This window comes from Empidonax traillii, unplaced genomic scaffold (genome assembly GCF_003031625.1).
Source record: "Empidonax traillii isolate 1590-97213 ecotype Southwest subspecies unplaced genomic scaffold, ASM303162v1 scaffold706:size701851, whole genome shotgun sequence".
In the NCBI taxonomy this organism is placed as follows: domain Eukaryota; kingdom Metazoa; phylum Chordata; class Aves; order Passeriformes; family Tyrannidae; genus Empidonax; species Empidonax traillii.
Genome location: NW_020955899.1, coordinates 331,000 through 349,484, shown reverse-complemented (window position 1 = coordinate 349,484; position 18,485 = coordinate 331,000). Strand labels below are relative to the sequence as shown.

General features: G+C 37.7%; 1 protein-coding gene and 1 long non-coding RNA gene across 3 annotated transcripts in view; both read left to right on the top strand.

Annotated features, from left to right (window-relative positions):
- The window catches only part of PGR (progesterone receptor), a 42,475-nt gene extending 32,045 nt beyond the window's left edge, over positions 1-10,430 (top strand). For both annotated transcript variants that reach the window (XM_027900089.1, XM_027900088.1), the window contains 3 exons: positions 135-265; positions 5,786-5,943; positions 8,370-10,430. In XM_027900089.1, coding sequence (XP_027755890.1) covers positions 135-265; positions 5,786-5,943; positions 8,370-8,525 — 445 coding nt within the window. In that variant the 3' untranslated portion in view covers positions 8,526-10,430. The remainder of the gene's footprint in view (positions 1-134; positions 266-5,785; positions 5,944-8,369) is intronic.
- Positions 10,431-18,034: 7,604 nt separating this feature from the next.
- Positions 18,035-18,478, top strand: LOC114065876. Its single transcript, XR_003573065.1, has 2 exons — positions 18,035-18,258; positions 18,357-18,478. It is a non-coding gene; the product is annotated as an uncharacterized LOC114065876 (long non-coding RNA).
- The last annotated feature ends 7 nt before the right edge of the window (positions 18,479-18,485 follow it).

Below are 18,485 nucleotides of genomic sequence, written 5' to 3'. Positions count from 1 at the left end.
GTATAACCTCTTCTTTAGTGTCTGTAATGTGACAGTTATACAAGGCATTCCCTTCAAACAGTACTGGAGCCATTCTTTTTCTTTATTTTCATGTTTTTTAATTTATTTTTTTGTTTACTTTTTCTGGGCGTAAGACAGAGGATGAAAGAATCATCGTTCTATTCCCTGTGTCTATCCATGTGGCAGCTCCCACAGGAATTTGTCAGACTTCAAGTTAGCCAAGAAGAGTTCCTATGTATGAAAGCATTGTTACTTCTCAACACAAGTACGTTCTTTTATTTCTTTGTAACATATCACTACTAAGAGTTTTGAACCACGTTGTTCAATTTCACAATCACTAAGCTGTCAGGCTTAACAAATGGAAACTGATTTAGGAGGAATGTTAGTATTTCAAGACTTAAAAATGTTTTTTCTAGTGTATATGAAGAACAAAGAATTTGTGAGTCATTGTTGGTCTTATTCTGTGTAAAGACTCTGGAGAAATATTGAATCCCTTTTGACATACAGCTATACTGTATTGACACATTTTCAAAACAAGTGTGTAGTAGTTCTACCTGAAAACATCTGTTTAAGTGACTCTACAGGGATAAAAAACAAAACCAAATCCAAAACAAAACAACCTTACAAGTATTAGAAACATACTTAAAAATATTTAATAAATTATAAGGGCTGATGGCTTTAGCTTGGCCAAGATCTTAAAGCATGTTTGCTCAAAAGAACTGGGGAAGTGGACATGGCAAACAATACTAACATTTATCCAACTTTTTATAGTTATAAATAGGTGAAGTTTAGCACAGATGTAAACAAATGGAAATGTTTTCCTTTGCTTTGTTTCTCTGGAACAAAAATCTGTGGTCACTTTTAATCATACGCATCTTTTAAAGAATGCAGCACAAAGTTGCAATTCACTTTACATAGAAAATGAGGCAGTTGGTGAAGTTATCTTCCAAAACCCTTTCTGATGTTCTAAAATGTGCATCTGCTGAGACCATAGTTGTTAGCTGTGAATCCTCAGATAAAAAGTTTTAAATTTGTGCACGTGTTATTAGAAATGAAAATAAGAACTTTTGAGAAATATAATTGAAAGAATGTAGAAGTTTAGTTCTCAACACACTTATGGAGTCAGAGGAGAGATGTGAAAATCCTGCTTAGCCTGCTTGTTGGTTGTACAAAGTTGAAGTAAAAGATAAGAAATTAAAATTCATTCTGTCTTAAGCTGTACTTGGCTGGTATTTGCATAAGCTTTATGCTTAAAAAAATTGGTTCTCAGAAAAGCATAAGATTAAAAAAATTAAATTTAGCTCATATAAGCATAGACATTACTAAAATAATAGCAAGATACCACAGACTGCTAAAGCAATAAAGGTAATGGGGATAAAAATCCTTCTCTGATATAGGTCCAGTTGCTTTGTTGGAATCTGAATGTATTCCTGTTTTAAACCGTTTCCTCCTTTTTTTCATGAGAAATGAACTCCCTCATCAATCATCTGAACCTTAGAGGGAACTTTAAAATTTCAGTTAAATTTAGATAAATTTTTGATATTCCAGCTTTCCCTTTCTGTTCTGGAAAGTTCAGATGAAATTCAAAAAAGCATTGCAGTGATCGGTCCAATCTCTCTCATTTCTGACTGCATTGGTTTAACAGAATTCATCAAGCTACCGTTCTTTATCAACTGCATTGCACTCAGAAGCTAATTTTTAAGACGCTATGTTTATGTATATGCAAGAAATTTTTTTATTTTAAAAGAAGAAAGTACTTCTTCCTGTGCTGATGCGTTTTGCTTTTTGTTCTCTCCTGCACTTATTGTCTTATAGGAAAAAAACAATTTGTCAGATCTTTGGGAAAAGGAACACAACTGTTGTTGCTGAGACATTTAGTAAACATTTGGTACTGTATAAATATAATTCCACAAAAGTGTTTTTAAAAAGCCATATAACCTCATTATTGCTCTACAGTGTTTTTTAAGACTACTTTCATTTTAGTCATGATATTCATCTTAATTCTCTTCAAATGTGAAAGTATACCCATTTCAAGCTTTCTTATATTAACAGTAAATTGAGTCTTTTAGTCTCTCAATGTGTCTTCTGTTCAATTTATTATTCAGAAACAGTCAATTGTGTTAAAATAAGTAAACATAAGTCTTGATCCATTTCTAATTCTGAATGGAACTCACAACCTAAGTTTTAACATCATTTTTGATTATACATTTTTTTCTTGGAGTTTACTGTGACTTAAACCTTTTCTTTATAATATACTTGTGACAATTTTAAAGCTGTCTTGAAAGCAGAATTAGTCTTTGCAAAAAGTGGACAAACATTTTTATTTTGTCCAATTGTTTCCATTTTACAGGTCCTTCTTTACTATATGTATCATGCTATGTTGTGCTAGTATCCCCTAACTTCCACACAGGACTCCATCTTGCAGAGGCCACATCCTTCTCGGAACTAATACTGTGAACAGTTCAGAAAGACCATGATTCAAGAAACTAGAACTATGCCAAAAGAGAGAGATAAATAAGTTCAGTTGTAGCAATAGCAAGTTCAGTTCTGCCTCTAACTCTTTTCAGACTTTTGATTTAAAGGAATTTCAGAATCTTGTTGCGTAAGATTTTGGCTTGGTTCTTGCCACCGAATAAAAGCATCCTCATTCTTTGCATACATTCAGTGGGAGGGAACATTTGAGCTGCCTGTGTTTAAGTTGTATTTGTCCATGTAAGACATTGTAATTCTTCACTCAGATAAATAGCTTTGTAAAACTTTTTGTGATTAAGTGGAAATGTGACTGTGTTTTTGCAGAATTCTAAGGAAACAGGCCATTCATTGCTGGAAGATACCTTTTAACTTAATTCACAAGGGAAATATAAAGACTTAAGTGCTATTTTAGAGATGTAAGTCAAGGATGTCATCCACCTAACCTTAGACTCCATCAGAGTGTCACAATATATGAAAAAGATTTCCTGGATGTCTGTAAAACTGTTGATAAGACATACCCAGAACCATCCAGGCTTTGAAAATTAAACTATTCTTTTTCTGTGACTTTACTTTTCCCCACTGGGAGTATTCCTACCTGCATTTCTCCTCAGCACACTGCATTCTCCACAAACCAGAAGGTGGCCCTTCCATTCAGAACCTTGATGTAGATGTGACAGGCACACTTTCAAATACCTTCTTTATCTGTCTGGACTTGAGAGGTCATACAAAGTCAAACCAGAAGTCCACCTCATTTTATCTCCATCTTCTTCCAGGCAGTGGAAGTAAATGGAAGTACCACCAGGTTAGCTACGGTGTTATAAACAGACTTTCTGCGGAAAAAGTCACAATTTCTACTTTCTGTTTTTACTTTTGTTTGAATTCTGTCTTAGTTAAGAGCCAGATCTTCTATTGCATAGGCCAACTCAGTGCTTAGACACTTGTCTTTATAGTAAACTTCCTATTTTCTGTCTCCCTCCTTCCCCTCAGACATTCAGTTGTCTGAGGAGGCACTGACTACCTTGGTAAAAGGGATCATTTCCTCTCTTGGGCCTGCTTATTCAGATAGAATAGAGATGTGAACTTCTGTCTTGTCATCCTCTCTGGGCTCAGGCAAGAGAATTTTAATTTTAATATGCTTGTCTCCTTTCCCCTTACATTTTTCTGAGGAACCAGCCATGACTTAGGTAACTGATTTCAGAACAGCATTTCTGATTTCAGAATGGAGAGCAGTGTTGCTGTCAGTGCAGGGTTAGCTACCTAATACTCTTTCAGGGAATGAGTTTAGATTGACCCCTCGGCAGCTATCTCCTTTTTAGGTGGCTTCTCTCTTAAAAATTCCATTATGAGGTATCTAACAATGTAGTGCATTCTACAGAGAGTCAGTACACACATTTATTTATATTTTAATTCCAGACTGTGACAAATCATCTGGAAGTTAGGTTTCACTATGTTGAATAAGTTGCTGTCCTTACGAACTTTTTTTTTTGAGATTCAAATGAAGTCTGTTGTGGCCTCATATCAGTCATGGTCTGATACCAGAATGAAGATGTACTATATATCTAGATAACTAGCAGGGAATTTATTTATCAATGAGAACTAATCTCCATGACATTCTTTAGAGTCTGTGGAGAAAAATAAGCTTAAATAATTTTTTTCTAAGGATGATTTCAAACCAGTGAGCATTTCCTGTTGAATGAATAATCCTTGCCTGATTATTCCCACTAAAAGTGCAGGCAGTTATGGTAACTAATAGATGAAGATACCTATACTGTGAAATGCCTGAAGTTTGGTGAGGTGAATCCTTTTCCTCATGGTTGTCAGAATACAAAATGTTATATGTGGTGTTGCAGTGTGAATTGTCATTGGCAAGAGAGAAAGGAAAGAAGAAATTCAACATCTCTATTGAAAACAGTCTGAAACAAGACCATGTTTTAAAATGAGATTATTATAGCAAAGCAAGAATTTAGATTTGATTGTGAGATGGGAATATTTTTTTTTTAGTTTCATTTCTACGAGTTTTTAATTTCTTAGTTGCCTTTGACAACACAAATGGTAAGACTTGTGGATTACACTCTACCGTGTCGCGAATCTTATCATCACTGGTCAAATATGCTCTTATCCGTAGCAGTTAATTTCTCAGTGTTGTCTCCATGTCCTCATTTTGATCCTTGCACCTGACCATTAAGAGAAGAGGGAGTTCAACCATTTTCTCCTCCTTACTAATTTTTCTAAAAAGCTGCTCACATGTAAGACTCCGATTGTACATCTGTTCTGTTAAGTGTAAGAGGTTCAAATAGGAGCCTGAGCCCTGGATACTTTACTGTCTACACCACTTGAGAGTTGTTAGTTTGTTTTTAAGCACTCCAGATCGATTTCACTACCACAACTTTGCTCTGAAGAGGGCTGACCCTCAGCAGTGTAAACGTGAATCAGTCCTGGGCTGGTTTTAATCTAGGCCTTCCCTGGTTACCAGTTTATAACCAAGGAAGGGGCAGTGTTCCCAGTATTCCAGGAGGAGCGGCCTTCGTTCTTCTTTTCTTCCGCCGAAGTTCGGGAACAGTGAGTCCCTGCGTTGGTCTCGCTTATCTAAGGCTGAGGCCTGCAGCATCCACTAACCTGCTACGTGGAGGCTTGGGGAGTGCTGGCTGTGTGTGTGTCAATCCTGTTTCTTTCTAAGGGATGTAGTGAGATTTGTTTTACTAGTTATTTTACTAGTTCTCGGGTTTGATTGTGCATATCTATTCGGTGTCCCTTTTTGTTTCCTTTTGTCCCTTTTTCCCCTTTCCCTATCCCTTCGGGGGGTGTTTGGATTCCCGTTTGCTGTGTACATAGCATCTTAACTGTAATATACATAAAATATATTTTTTATATAACTAGCTTGAATTTTGAGTTCTTCAATTTGCATAGTTTTTTTTCCTTTACCCTGGGGGAAGTAGAAAGGGGGGAAGAGAGGGGCTGCTTCTGGGGAGTTGGGCATTTGGCAGGGAGCCAAGTCCGAACCATCACAAGTCCATAACATATTTCCTCAAAGATGACAGTGGTTCTTTGCCATTTTTTTTTTTTTTCAGCAAACGTGTAGCTGAAGCTTAGGGGTATTTCTAGATGTATTAGCAAAATTAACTGATTGTTAATGGTATATCCTTTTAACTAATTGTATCGCTCTTTCTGGAGTAACTTTTGAATGGGAAAAAGTACTTGGCATGTAGTAATGAATTGCATTGTACTGCATGAAATACTATAATTTTTTCCTGTACTTTAAATTTCTTTCATTGCCTTCAGAGTAAATTGTAACACAACTCTTATTTTTGTTTAGTTCCTCTGGAAGGTCTAAGAAGTCAAAGCCAATTTGATGAGATGAGAACGAGTTACATTAGAGAACTGGTGAAGGCAATTGGTTTGCGCCAGAAAGGCGTTGTGGCCAACTCACAGCGTTTCTATCAACTTACAAAACTGATGGATTCCATGCATGATGTAAGTTTATTTGTTAATGTGTTTTGCTTTTTATGTAAGAAAGAACTAGTATTTCTTAAAAATAATTTTATGGAAGGAATTAGTTAACATTTATAAACAACAAAAGAAAACAACAAAACATTTTTCCTCTGTCATGTATATTTGTGTGAATAGATATATTCAGCATCAGTATATATATTATGTCTATATGTTATGGCATACAAGATTTAAGTATTTGTGGAAAATGCATTTGAATGCTATCATTTTGTTTCATACTGCCTGTCACACAGTTTTGGGCTTTAGTAGGGGGTGGTGTGTGAGCATGTGTATATGTGTTCAGGAAAATAATAATGCAAAGGATAGGCAATTCTAGTTGCAAAGACAGACTGCTAAGAATTAGAGAAAGACAACCAAGATTGTCTTTGAAACCTTAATTTAACTATTTTTATGTGCATATTCTATCCCATTTTTCAGGATCTGTCTGTATCTGGGAACTGAGAAATTTTTAAGAATTCTGATAGTGATATCATAGAGATTCATAGGTGTCTTAAAAGATGCAGCTGAATTCTTTCCACATCTCTGAGAATCCAGCATAAATCCTATTGTTTTTAGATTCATTAAAATTGAGGTGTGGCATTTCATATAAAGCTTTGTCCATATGAATATTCATAGAATGATAGAATGGTTTGAAGGGGATCCTTAAAGGTCATCTAGTTCCAACCTTCACTGTACGAGAGGGGAAGTGGACCAGATATACTCAGAGCCACATCCAACCTGGCCTTGAACATTTCCAAGGATGAGGCATCCATAGCTTCTTTGGGCAACCTATTCCAGAGCCTCACCACCATTCCAGTAAAGAATTTCCTCCTAATATCTAATCTAAACCTGACGTCTTTTAGATTGAAGCCATTCCCCCTCATCCTATCATACGTGCCTTTGCAAAAAGTTCCCCTACAGATTTCTTGTAACCTCTTCAGGTACTGAAAAGCCACAAAATGGTCTCCCCAGAGCCTTCTCTGCTCCAGGCTGAACAACCCCAACTCTCTAAGCCTATCTTCATGGGAGAGGTGCTCCAGCCCTCTGATCACCTTTGTGGTCATCCTCTATACTTGTTTCCACAGGTCCACATCGTTCTTGTCTTGGGGGCCCTAGACCTGGACCCCACCCCAAAGGTGGGGTCTCATGAGAGCAGACTAGGGGGGGCAGAAGTAATTCCCTTGACCTGCTGCCTGTGCCGCTTTTAATGTAGCCCAGGACATGGTTGGCTTTCTGGGCTGCAGTGGCACATCTGTGAGTCATACTGAGCTTCTAATCAACCAGCACCCCCAAGTTCTTCTCCCCAGGGCTCCTCTCAGTTCTTTTGCCACTCAGCCTGTATTTGTGCTTGGAATTGCCACAGCCCAGGTGCAGGACCTCACGCTTGGCCTTGTTGAACTTCATGAGGTTCTCACAGACCCACCACAGCTTGGTGTCATTGGCAAACTTGCTGGGGATGCACTCAATTCCACTGTCCATGTTAAACAGCACTGGTCCTGATACCAACCCCTAGGCACTTCTGAGTTCATAGTGTTGGTTATGAGGAGCTCTCAGGAAGTTCAGGGTGGATGGGATCTTTGGATCTTTGTATTCTTCAGCACTCAGTAAATTTACCCTTTGTTTTAATTCAGTCTCTTATTTTCAAATACGTAAAGTAAAAGAGCCAGGGAGGGAGGGAGAGAGGGAGGGAGGCTTGCTGCAAAATAGCAAAGTGATGTGTGGTCCATAGAGTACCTTTATTCAATCCCTGTTTCAGCTCAGGCTGATAAAGTAATGGGAGATAGAAGGAAAAGATAGATCATCACACTGAGGAGACTGCATGATGTTAAAGCTTAGGGTAGCAGAAATAGTATGATATTTGGCAACATAAAGGTCACTGGTCTGAAATTAAAAATGGAGCCTCTCAGAGAGGATAGAAGAGATGAAATAGTCACTTGTATTGAGCAGTTGCTTTTAAGAGACAAGGGCCTATGGAGTTTAATGTTTGTGGCATACTCAGATATGATCATAATCAGAACCATGGAAAAGCTCACAGGTAAGTAGTAAATGCTGTCTCAGAGCAGTGTTTGAATAGCAGGTAGTGAACAAAGCACCGGGTGGTCTTGAGTGTGATGGAAGATTGAATACTTGTTAAGTAATTGCCATTGGTCATTGCAAATTTCATGAGTGAGGATGATACTACTTTGTAATATTAGTGAGGCAGTGTTTTTATATGACATGACATGTAGCTATATTTATGATTTTTACCATTAATAGGGAATGAGAAGTACCCTCATTATTGATTCAAGAAATGACAGAGTAAGGTTATTGTAACGATGTCAGCTAATGAATGTATAAGTGGTTGACAGCATGTTTATCTGGCTGCATTACTCTTAGCCTGATTGATCATGTTTGTATTTTATTAAATCCAGCTAGTGAAACAGCTCCATCTCTTCTGTTTGAACACATTTCTCCAGTCCCGTGCACTGAGTGTTGAATTCCCTGAGATGATGTCAGAGGTGATTGCTGCCCAGCTACCCAAGATTCTAGCAGGGATGGTGAAACCTCTTCTTTTTCACAAGAAGTGAAATGTCTTCTCTCATAGAGGTGATTTCTGGGTCATTTTTTGTTTGTTTATTTTGGTCAAGATTTTGCAACGTCAGGACTTCAGTATATTTGTCATACTTACCTTGCCTACTGCTTTACACTTGTAACATACACAAGCCATTTAAGCTTGTTGTACATATTGTGACTTTCTGATTTCTTAACTGCAAAAATCACAAGAGTCATAAGAAATGTTTGGTAAACTTGGCTAGGCTGCTTTTTAGATATGCATATGGATGCCAGTGAATAGACTTTCCAGATTTCTAACAACAGTAACACATTTTTCTTGTTGCACGCTCTTGAATTTCTGATATGACATGATGCAGACTTTTTACTTTAGTACATTGTGTGCAGGGGTACCTGTGGGTATATGCATAACACAAAATTTTTGAGGAATTAAAATAAATATTGCCCACATTTTCTCATGGATACTTAACTTTTTATTAACTAATTAGCCTCACAGAAACAGCCTTTCAAAATTAGCCATCTGGGATTAAGCACACATCACAGCAGTACCTTTATGAGTAACTAAAGCTCTAGGCACACACTGTAACACTACGTATTCATGTCTGTGCTCATGCTGCATTGAAACTCTGAGTCCAGTATACTGTTTCCTCTACAGCGTTCAGTGCAGCTCTCCTTCAAAAATCAGAAAGCTTAGGAGAATTTCATTGTATGTTACACCAGAAGTAATGTGTATGCAAACCCACTAAGCTTTGGTTTGTGTTATTTTCCTTATAAGTTCAGTGCTTATTTAAGCTAAATCACTTAGCTGTAATCATAAATTCATCAGCTGTAACATTCTGTATTTCAGAAACTTTAAACTGAGATGTTTTCACTGACTACAGCTCTTAATAATCCTAATGTTTTAAACTTCAGTGCTGAATACTTAAACAGCCATTAGCATCAAATTAGAATGAGACTAAATGCAAAAAGAAATGGAAAAGATGATGCAAACATTTTGATACACATCAGAGTAATTTCAGTACTATTTAGTGGAGCTACATATTTTATATTTTAAATGCATGCCATTATAATTCGGGTAACTGTAAAAGAGGAGTTGAACTAAATTAGCTTTATAAATTCAAGAAGAATGACATGTTTTACCATAGAAATTAATATTTTACTGAAAAATTACAATGTGGTTTTGTTTGTTCCCTTGATATGGATATGAAGCAACTCATGCATTTAAGGCATGTAAATTGTAAATTGTAGCTCTATTTGAAACAGATAAAGCCTAAGAAGAATTTATGAATCTATTAAAGTACAAAAAATTTTGCCAGTCACTAGAAATTATACTTACATGTAGGAAATGGTGAGTCTTGCCTGGATACTTGCTGGTTGTATGCTTTTGCTTTTACCCATTACTTATTGGATGCATTAATTGTGTGAGAATGTACTGTTGGTGGTGTGTAGCTTGGTCTGTACAGACATACCTTTGTCACATGAACAAAGGCCCATGGGACATAAATTCAGTATCCCTGGTTAAACCAGGGTGCCCTTCATTAGAAGTATGTGATGTAACTTGTTCATAAAAATTACATCTTCATTCTTGAAAAAAATGTTGACAGTTGACAACTAAAGGTATATCTAAAGGTATCCTCACTGGTCATAATTTCCAAAAGCCAACAAAGCAGAAGCTACATTACAACTGGGGATAAAACATTATTTATGTTCCCCATTTAGTAGTACAAAACCCACTAGAGTTGATGCAAAGATGTGACCCTTGATAAGTGACATAGGCAGACTTTTGTGTTAGTTGACTAGGTTTGCCATTTCTAACTGCCCAGACAAGCAATTTCTTTCATATTCAGTACAGTCTGTCTTTTAACTGTGATCCTTAAAGCAATTATGTTTTAATAAATACCACAAAATTCTTTGTTTCTAAATACTGAGGTTCTGTTTTATTTATTTTAATTTATGTTTGCATTCAGTAATTGTGGATCTCTGTAAAAAAGTCCATTTCAACCATTCCAATTTTGTGTAACAACATCTCCATGCATTCTTTTGGAATTCAAGTCTTGCTGCATGATTTACCATTGAATAAATAGGCTGTCTGTGTTACTGTTTAGATTTAACTGTTAACAGAAACTTCCCACACTAAAAATTACCTTCAACACCCTAATTCTGAAATCAGAAGGTAGAGCAGGCAGTATGTTTCCCTTAGGAATGCACAGATCAGCCTACTACTGCCTTTTAATCCCTAAGTGGCTGACATGTCACCATGTCGCATAAATTAGTCTGAAATGCACTATATTTGTCTCAAAGGCATAGTCAAAAAGGAAGAAAATGTATCTTTTGGGAATAGATAACAAAGATTAAAAACATTTTCAAATTATATTTCCTAAAGATGAAGAAATCTTAAGATTTCTTCTAACTCATGGAAAAAAATCCCAGAATTTCATGGTCATGCTAAATGCACTATACAAGAGAGAATGAGTTCGGCTAATTGTGCTGCTTTATTAATTTGAAAGTTCTGTGTTCGTTATGTGATTATCTGAAGTTCAAAAAAAACCTTTTAATTTGAGAACTTCCAGCTTTGACCCCAGTTTATAAAATTGCCATTAGTCTCCATTTTGATATTGTCATTTGCTCTGGATCACACAGTGAACAGTGAAAAAGGACTTGGGTCTGCTGGTCAACATGAACATGAACGTGAGCCAGCAGTGTGCCCAGGTGGAAAAAAAGGCAGTGGCATCCTGGCCTGTATCAACAATAGTGTGGCCAGCAGGACCAGGGCAGTGATTGTCCCCCTGTGTGTGGCACAGGTGAGGTGACACCTCAAATCCTGGGTTAAGTTTTGGGCCTCTCACTACAAGAAAGACATTGAGGTGCTGGAGTGTGTCCGGGGAAGGGCAATGGAGCTGGGAAGGGGCTGGAGTACAAGTCTTACAAGGAGCAGCTGAGGGGAGCTGGGGCTGTTTAGATTGGAGAAAAAGAGGCTGATGGGAGACTTTATTGCTCTCTACAATATCTGGAAGGAAGTTATAGCAAGATGCGAGGTCAGCCTCGTCTCCCAGGCAACTAGTGACAGGATGAGAGGAAATGTCATCAGGCTGCACCAGGGGGGATTCAAGTTGGACATCAGAGAGAATTTCTTCACTGAAAAGGTGATTAAGCATTGGAATGGGCTGCCCAGGGGAGTGGTGGAGTCACAGTCCCTGGACGTGTTATAAGAAAAGACTGAAAGTGGCATGTAGTGCTGTGGTTTAGTTGACAAGGTGGAGAGCAGTCAAAGCTTGAACTCAATGAACTTGGAGGTCTTTTCCAACCTTAATGATTCTGATTCTGTAATTCTCTGAACACTGTTTGAAACACCAGATTGCTTCCTTCCCTATAGAAATCTTGTGTACTGTGACTTTTCAACACTGCAACAATATTCAGAGAGCAATTATCTAATTATTTTACTGAGTATGAGGCTTTATAGTTGTCTGTGTTTCTCTTCATTAATTTTTGGTTAAAGATTGAAGCATTTTTTGACTTGAGCTTTATAAATAGGCCTAAATAAAACATCTTGTACTGCTTCTCAATATATTGAACAAGGCAAAACCTCTGGTTCTTATGCTGCATTTTGCACGTAAAAATAAGGTTTCAACAGATGGAATTTTTTTTGTTTTCTGACATTTATGATGTGCCTAATTATATTTTATAGGTATGAAACCTGTAGTACTAATTAGAATGCTTGCCAGCCATCTTCTACAGGTTTTTGCCCAAGCTATCACTAAAAGTTCTCCGTACACTGAATAATGCAAGCAATGCCTGAAACCAAACTTCTCCTGTTCTGTACAGTTGAGGTATTTTTGACCCAAGCCCTTCAGCATTGACTTCTGCTGGTACTTCAGTGAAGCAAACAAGCCGAACCATGAAGTCATCTGTTTTCTTTGAGCTCTGCTGTTATGATTCAGATCTGTAGAGGCATTGCATTTATAGTTCTAAGTACAGTTTTGGAGATTGAAGTGCCTCACCATGGCAGCCCACCTGAGTTTGGAGAGTTGTGACAATGCAGTGCAAAGAGGAGACCTCCAGCCTCAGCAAGCTGCCCTCTTTGTCTTCAAGCTGCTTTGCAGTTGTGCTTGCTGTGGTACAAGAAACACAAAAGATCAAACACTGGGCTCATGTTTTCAATTTTGACTAGCCTTTAGAGAATGGGAGATTTGGGTTCCCTCTGTCCATGGCAGAGGGAAATGCCATCTGAGAAACTTACAGTCAATTTCATGGTGCTTTGGAATGGCCTGGTTATATGTATGCATGATAAACAGAAGCTTAGGTATTTTTGAACTGCAGCTGTTTCTTCAGCTGCACTGCAGTTATGATTTCTTGTGCTCTATCTACAAGAGAGAAAGTGAGACTTAAACTTGTATTTTCTGACCAGTCAATGCCTTATTAGTACCTTGGTGTCTTTTCCTTCTTTTCAAGGACAGTAATGGATCTCTCTTAGTTATATTTTTTGGGAAGGTAAGCTGCTTTTCTGTATTCTTGTCTACACCCAAATATGTATCTCAGTTATCAGTGATGTATCAGTAGTATGAAAAGTAGGGATCCTGCAGGAATCCTTTCTTCCCATACTCTCCAACCTGCACAAACTTAAGGTTACTTTATCTGCAGAGCAGGAGGGGATGGGGTTGCATTCTACCCGTGCAGCACTGCAGCTCCAAGCTCACATTTTTTGCCTTACATGCTGTTTGTGGCACGCTGACCTTTCTTTCCTTCCAAGAAGTCAGCTCACAGCCACAGAGCTAATGTCCAAAGCCCTCCCAACTTTCCATGGCTCAAAAGCCTGTGTGCATACTGCCAGGCTGGACTGTCAGCATTGCTGGATTTATTGGCTTGTACTGCTTTGTGTCATGGTGACCTGACTTGAACAGAGGGTTTGTTTTTAGTTTAGTTCTCTTTTTCCCCTTGGAAAATGAAAAGGGAAAAAGGAATATTTGAGGTTGGTTTTTTTTTGTTTTGTTTTTTTTTTTTTTTTTTTTAAATTTATGTGGTTTTTTTCTCAATGAATGTTATTAATTTATTGGATTGACGTTATTTGCATGCAGAATGGTACTGTAGCTTCTCAGATGCTTGGACAGAAACATGCAGTAAAAGGTGCCTGCATGGGTTAAAATTTATCTGTCTGTTTACCTTAAAGAGAAAATAAATAATCCTCAGAAAATAGTCCTTCACTGCTGTTGGAACTAATTCAGCAGCTGCATAACTTTAAGTATATGAGCAGTCCTGCAACCTTGATATATTTTTTCACTTATATTTAAGAATTTTTTCCCTGGGTTGAGCCCACCATGCTCTGTATGAGGTATTTAAAGCAAATAAAGGATATGGTAAGCTTACATTTAATTCTAGAATATCCTTTAAAACTGGCAACATTTCCATTTCTTGCCAGTGTGGGGTAGGCTTATTATAAAAATACCATCGTGAGTCTTTTAGCCATAGATCATGTTTTTCTGACCATGAAAAGTAAGTTACCTTTTCACCTCTGCAGATACAATAGTTCCACCAATTTAGCATTCAGGCATATCAGTGAGGAAGTTCTCACAGTGTCATTTAAACAGTCTCACTCTGTTGCATTTTCCCACACTCAATTTAAATACCCACCCAGCCAGTTCATTACTAAAATCTCTTCTTGCTGAGAAAAAAATAAATACATCATTGTCAGGAATTCAGAATACCGCATCGGTGAGCTTCACAGCTGTGTACTTTCAAACAGGGGGCCAGATTGGATGAAAAACAGCTAGTGAGCACAATGAGCATCTTTGACATCAAGTCAGAAATAACTGGGTAGATTAGTACAGATACCTTTGTGTTTTTACAGGTGAGATTTATGTGAATATCACCATAAGTTGCACATTCCATCTTGGATGTACAATTTTCGCATATGCCTATTTTTAGTATACTGGATACTAATAGAGCAATGTTTTTACACTTCATACTCTGTATTGCTGGTTTATGTCTAGCCTGAGACTCTAACCTGTGATGTCTCCAGTTGAGGATAATGTTCTCATAGTGAAACTGCTCAAAGAAACTGATTTATTCTGACAGGACTGTTTTGAGCATGAATATGGAAGCACATTGAGCAATATGGATCATGAATAAGGAAAGCACCAAACCAATATATGCATGGAAGTATGCATCCAGAAAGGTGTGTAAGTGGCCTTAGAATACTTGAAAAAGTAACGCCCAGTGACCTGCAATAACTATTGCAGCTTTAAAAGTAAATTTTGTTTCAAATGAATATACAGTTATATTATATAGTGCCTGAATAAGGCTGATTTTATACTAAAATTAAAAGGATCTCTAATTCATTACCCAAAGTAAGGAAGCTTGAAGGAGTTACATAATCTTTGAAAACCATAAATGCATGTATTTTATTAATTCCCCCAAATGGACACATCTATTCAGAAGGCATTTAATTACAGCTATTGCCAACTTATTTCATAGGAAAGGTAAAACCAACTCCATGAATAACAGTGTTTCACGCACTATCTGTCTTTTGTATAAATGCATTTATAAAAATATCATCATACTTCACTTTATGCATCATCACAATACAAAAGCAGTTTGAGTGGAATGAGTTTTCACGTGCACCTCAGAGACAGTAAGGGTCACAACTTTGGTGTTCAAGGAAGGAACTGAAACTTTGGGCTGGCAGGTGGCAAACTGTTACATGTAGGAATCTTCCTTTTGTTAGAAATATTTGGAGTTGTTGTGTCTGAAATGGGGACAAAGATGCCTGTAGTGCAATTAATATGTTACTAATATGTAAAACATGGATTTCGCTGGTCCACATAAGCATATTCTCTTACAGACAAAATAGAAGACACTTGACAAACATTATACACTGTTAAATAGAAAAAAAAAATCTGACATAATACCATCAGGACAGACCCCCAGCCTAACTGTGAGGCATAAACACAATGGATGAGAATATTGTCTTTTGGGACTGTCATAACTGCACATCAAGCGTTGGTCACCTGACAACAACAAGGCTCTTCACTTAAAAGTTTAGAAGTTTTGTAATTCAAAGCAGAGCTTACACTATAGTTACGCTGTGAGTTGGGCAGTTCACTTCTTAACAATAATTTTACAGAATCACACATCCAGTTGCTATTAGATGTAGTTCATAGTGATGGCTATAGCCAACTTAGATTTTACTGGGAGACAGAAACTTCTCCCCTTTCTCCAGCTTCAGAATACCGGTCATGTGTCAGTTTGGCTGTCCACAACCAAAAGATTGCACAAATGATTAAAACACAACATTAAAAAAAAAAAAAATCCAAACATCTGAAATTCTGAAAAATTACTTCATGAAGATTTTCATTTAAAGTATCCTTAAAGCCTTCCTTCAAGACAACTATTAATTTTAAGAAAAACTAAGCGATAGAGAAAAGCACAACCTAAGGCTGGCCACTCTAGCAATGCATGATATGTTAAAGTTTCTGAATTTCACACAACCTCTAAATTCCAGTTCGGATATTTATAAAACATTTATTCTCCTCTCCTTCCCATGCCTTCAACACACTTTCTTTCCCAGTGGGTTACTTGGATGTGTAATGCATTAACACTTTGCAGAGACTTTGTAATCCTCAATGAAAAAAATATGTAGAAAGCCAAATAATCCTTAAGTGTGAGACATGTTTGGACTGATGCTCATATTTCTCTGTATTTAACATTCAGGATCACGATGGATATAATTTACAATTTGTTGCCATTGTTTTTATTTTTTGAAAAAAAAAAAAAAGGAACTTGTGTAAGATTTCTGTATTTTCCTCTTGTGAAGAGAAGCTTTCATCTATATATTTGTACATCTGAAATAATAGCTTTCAAGTATTTTTGTAAAAGTGTTGTCTAGCTATGTTGTGTCATGTCCAATAAACTGGGGATGTGCTTACTTTGTAGTAGTACGAGAAGTGTTTAAGTCTTCAGTTACCAGTAGATGCAAAAAAATCCTCTAGATTGACTAGGAAGTAAAGCTACAGAATGGCTCTGTGCTGTAACTGGACATGGATCTGCAGTCACCAGTACCAGGCTTGGTGGAGTCACTTTGTGCGTGCTGTCCTACAGAGCAGCTGCCAGGAGGCTGATTGCAGTGGGGTTACTTGGGCAGCTCCAGGTTAGACACAACACACACTGATGATTATTTATTGATTTAAACCCATATGGCTGAGGAAGGGGGCAGAATTATTTGCCATTTTGTTTTAAATTCAAACCTTCTACAAGACTCAAAGTAACAGGAGATGACAAAATTCTATTTATTTATTTATACTTACATGGAAGGTAGTGACTTTATGTTTCTATACACTGGCAGTTGCTGCTTTCATTAAAGAGAAGTTACAATGCACTCCTGATCTTCCAGCATAAATACGTACAAAGGAAAAGTTTTTTTAAAAAGTCTGCCCTGCCATGGATACTTTCCTTGTTGCTGGTCATTGACTTGGCCTGGTGCAGCCTTTCCTTGGCTGTACCAACAGGGCACATCACGTCCGGCTTTTGAGGAACTGTAGCGCTCAGGTGATCCTTTCCCCATCCTTAACATGTCCCACTTCCTACCATGCTGCCTTCTGATGTGGTGTGCAGTAGGCAAGGAGTGGGACTCACACCCTGGTGGGGGGCAGAATAGCCATCGACTGGAGAGACCACCCCTCTCCCTTCCTATTCTGAGGAAGCATTGGCAACTCAGGTCTGGTCTGCTGGTTTGGATGTGGCCCCTTTCTAAGGATATGCTGGAATGTTACTGCGCCCTCAGAGAAGCATTAGTCATGCCAACAATGTTAATACTCATGGACAGTACTTCCACATAATGCAGAACTTCTTGAAAGTGATGTTTCATTTTCATTTCTGAATGTCCTTGTTCTTGTGAATTGATCTCTTGGATATTACCAGTACTCCTTGTTCACATCACAAACAGTTTGACAGGGCTGGGATTTAGCACACAGATGATTTTTTTTTGAAATAATTTAATTTTAAACATTCCATGAAGTATAAAACACCTGGGGAAAACATTTAGTCAGTACAAAAATACAGGTAGAAGTTCTATTAGCACCTAGCACACAGAAGAAAATAATATGAAAGTCTTTGAGATATTTTGAGACTTTAAACTACAAGGTGTCGAAGCTTGTGGTCCTACTTAAATATGCATTCAGTGAGCATACCTGGATTGGTAGATTTATTTAATCCCCAGTTATTTATTTACACAATGATGTCCCCCTGGATTGAGTGGAATGACTTCATACATATATGCTCTGTCCCAGTTCAGTCTCAATGAATATGTCTTTTGCTCAAAAAGAGTTTCGAGTTTTGTTCTTTTTAGCAGACATGGTAATGGAAGGGTATAAGGAATGAAATAAGGTTACTCATTATTTGACATACAGTGCTAAGCTCTTTGAAGTAGAAGTTTCTGCTTTGGCCTTTAGTGAATAACAGCCTGCCTAAATGAGGTGGGTGTTTTTATTGTGACATCTCAGACTCCATAATGACACAGCTGCTGTTGAGCCTGACTCATCTCTGCACAGCACAGGTGAGCTTCCACTTCAACATACTAATGAGTTCATGCAATAATCATTCTCTGCTCACAGCGAAGACTATTTTGTGATTATCTAAGTGAAAGAAAGTGGTGTTAGAGATCCTGCTGTGCAGGAATTCAGATGAAAATATCATTTCCTTTCGTATGTGTTACCAATAAAGATGCTACAGCACTGGAGAAGGCACCAAACTGAGCCAAGGGTGAGGTGATGCTGGGAGAAGGTCCACTGTCCTAAATCACCCCCTGTGCTGCATTGGGTTTGTGTATTTACCACTGTTTAACTCAAATGTTCCTGCAGGGAAGGCTGACCCAAACAAGTGCCTTGGAAACCGAAAAGTGAAGAGATGTGTTTGTTCCTGCTGCCTTCAGGAGATGAGCAGTTTGTGAGAGATGCACACAAATACACCATGATAAACACTCTTTCTTG